Here is a 1,115-nt window from a genome sequence, read left to right as displayed (position 1 = left end):
TAAACAAATAAAAATTAAAAATTAAACAAAAAAAATTTAAATCAAAAAATTTTTTTAAATAAAAAATTATGTAAAATCTCTCGTAAATCATGCTGCATGCAAATACAAAAAATATTGACGTCAGTTGCCATGTGAAAACGTTGGGGCTTAAAACCATGCAGTACTGAGTGTTGCAAAAAATTGTAAAATATTATAAGAACAACAACATATAAGAACAACAACACAACAAATACAAGTGTTTACATGTGTACATACCTGCGGTGCCATGCCGATATTGGCCGAAGTCAGTCCGGCGCTCTGCTGTTCGTTGTAGGCGCCCAATGATGCCAGATGCTCGAGCAGCTCGCGATTCTGCTGCAGCAGTTGCTGTGTGCGTGCCTGAAATCGGCCAAAAAATTATTATTAATAACACTCAAAACTACAGCCTCTTTTGCTAATGCCATTTTCAATATCATTCTGAAGTAGTTTATAAACAAGTTTATTACAAAATCAATTCAGTTTGATACTAAGTGTTCATTAGGCAAATTAAATCGTGCAAAAGTATTTTTAAAGTAATTTAAATATTCGGTTTGCTATTGATGGAAGAATTTTAATTTGAGAATCTTTGAAGTTCTTTGTTTTAAATAAAGAAATGCGATAGAATTGTAGAAATTATATGATTATCAAAATGGGCTGAATTTGCTTTGAGTATACTATACTTATACATACATTTCCAAATTTTCAAAATCAGGTTAATTAGTTCAAAAATTAATTTCTTGCATTTTTTTAATTTGGTAATAAAATTTCATTCTACATTGAAAATAATTTTTGCTAAAATTGTTCAGCTTTGATTTTAGTTTGGTTCCTGTGACTTTTATTCAAGAAATTTTAGGAATATTCCTTATCAAAATTTTTAAAAATTTATTATCGTCAAACAAAAGGAATGATTTTTTTTTTACATTATGCCGCTATCTACACACAAATGCTAAAACCAATTTTTTATTCAAAATATATTAAACATAATACGTACATACATATATATAAAGTTCACTAGGATACAATAATGAACTTCTTTCAAATTAACAAAAAAAAATATATCTAAACCATGTTGCATGTACCTTTTTTCTTAAATTAAA

General features: G+C 27.8%; 1 protein-coding gene across 1 annotated transcript in view; it reads right to left on the bottom strand.

The window, feature by feature from the left end:
* The window catches only part of LOC108968341 (capon-like protein), a gene marked incomplete in the record, with an annotated part of 280,943 nt that overhangs the window by 2,705 nt on the left and 277,123 nt on the right, over positions 1-1,115 (bottom strand). Inside the window, 1 exon segment of the mRNA XM_018932321.1 lies at positions 256-378. Coding sequence (XP_018787866.1) covers positions 256-378 — 123 coding nt within the window.

The sequence above is a fragment of the Bactrocera latifrons genome, unplaced genomic scaffold (genome assembly GCF_001853355.1).
Source record: "Bactrocera latifrons isolate USDA-ARS-PBARC rearing strain unplaced genomic scaffold, ASM185335v1 scaffold_21, whole genome shotgun sequence".
Classification (NCBI taxonomy): Eukaryota; Metazoa; Arthropoda; class Insecta; order Diptera; family Tephritidae; genus Bactrocera; species Bactrocera latifrons.
Note: the sequence above shows the minus strand (reverse complement) of the source record. Positions and strands in the feature narration are given on the sequence as shown.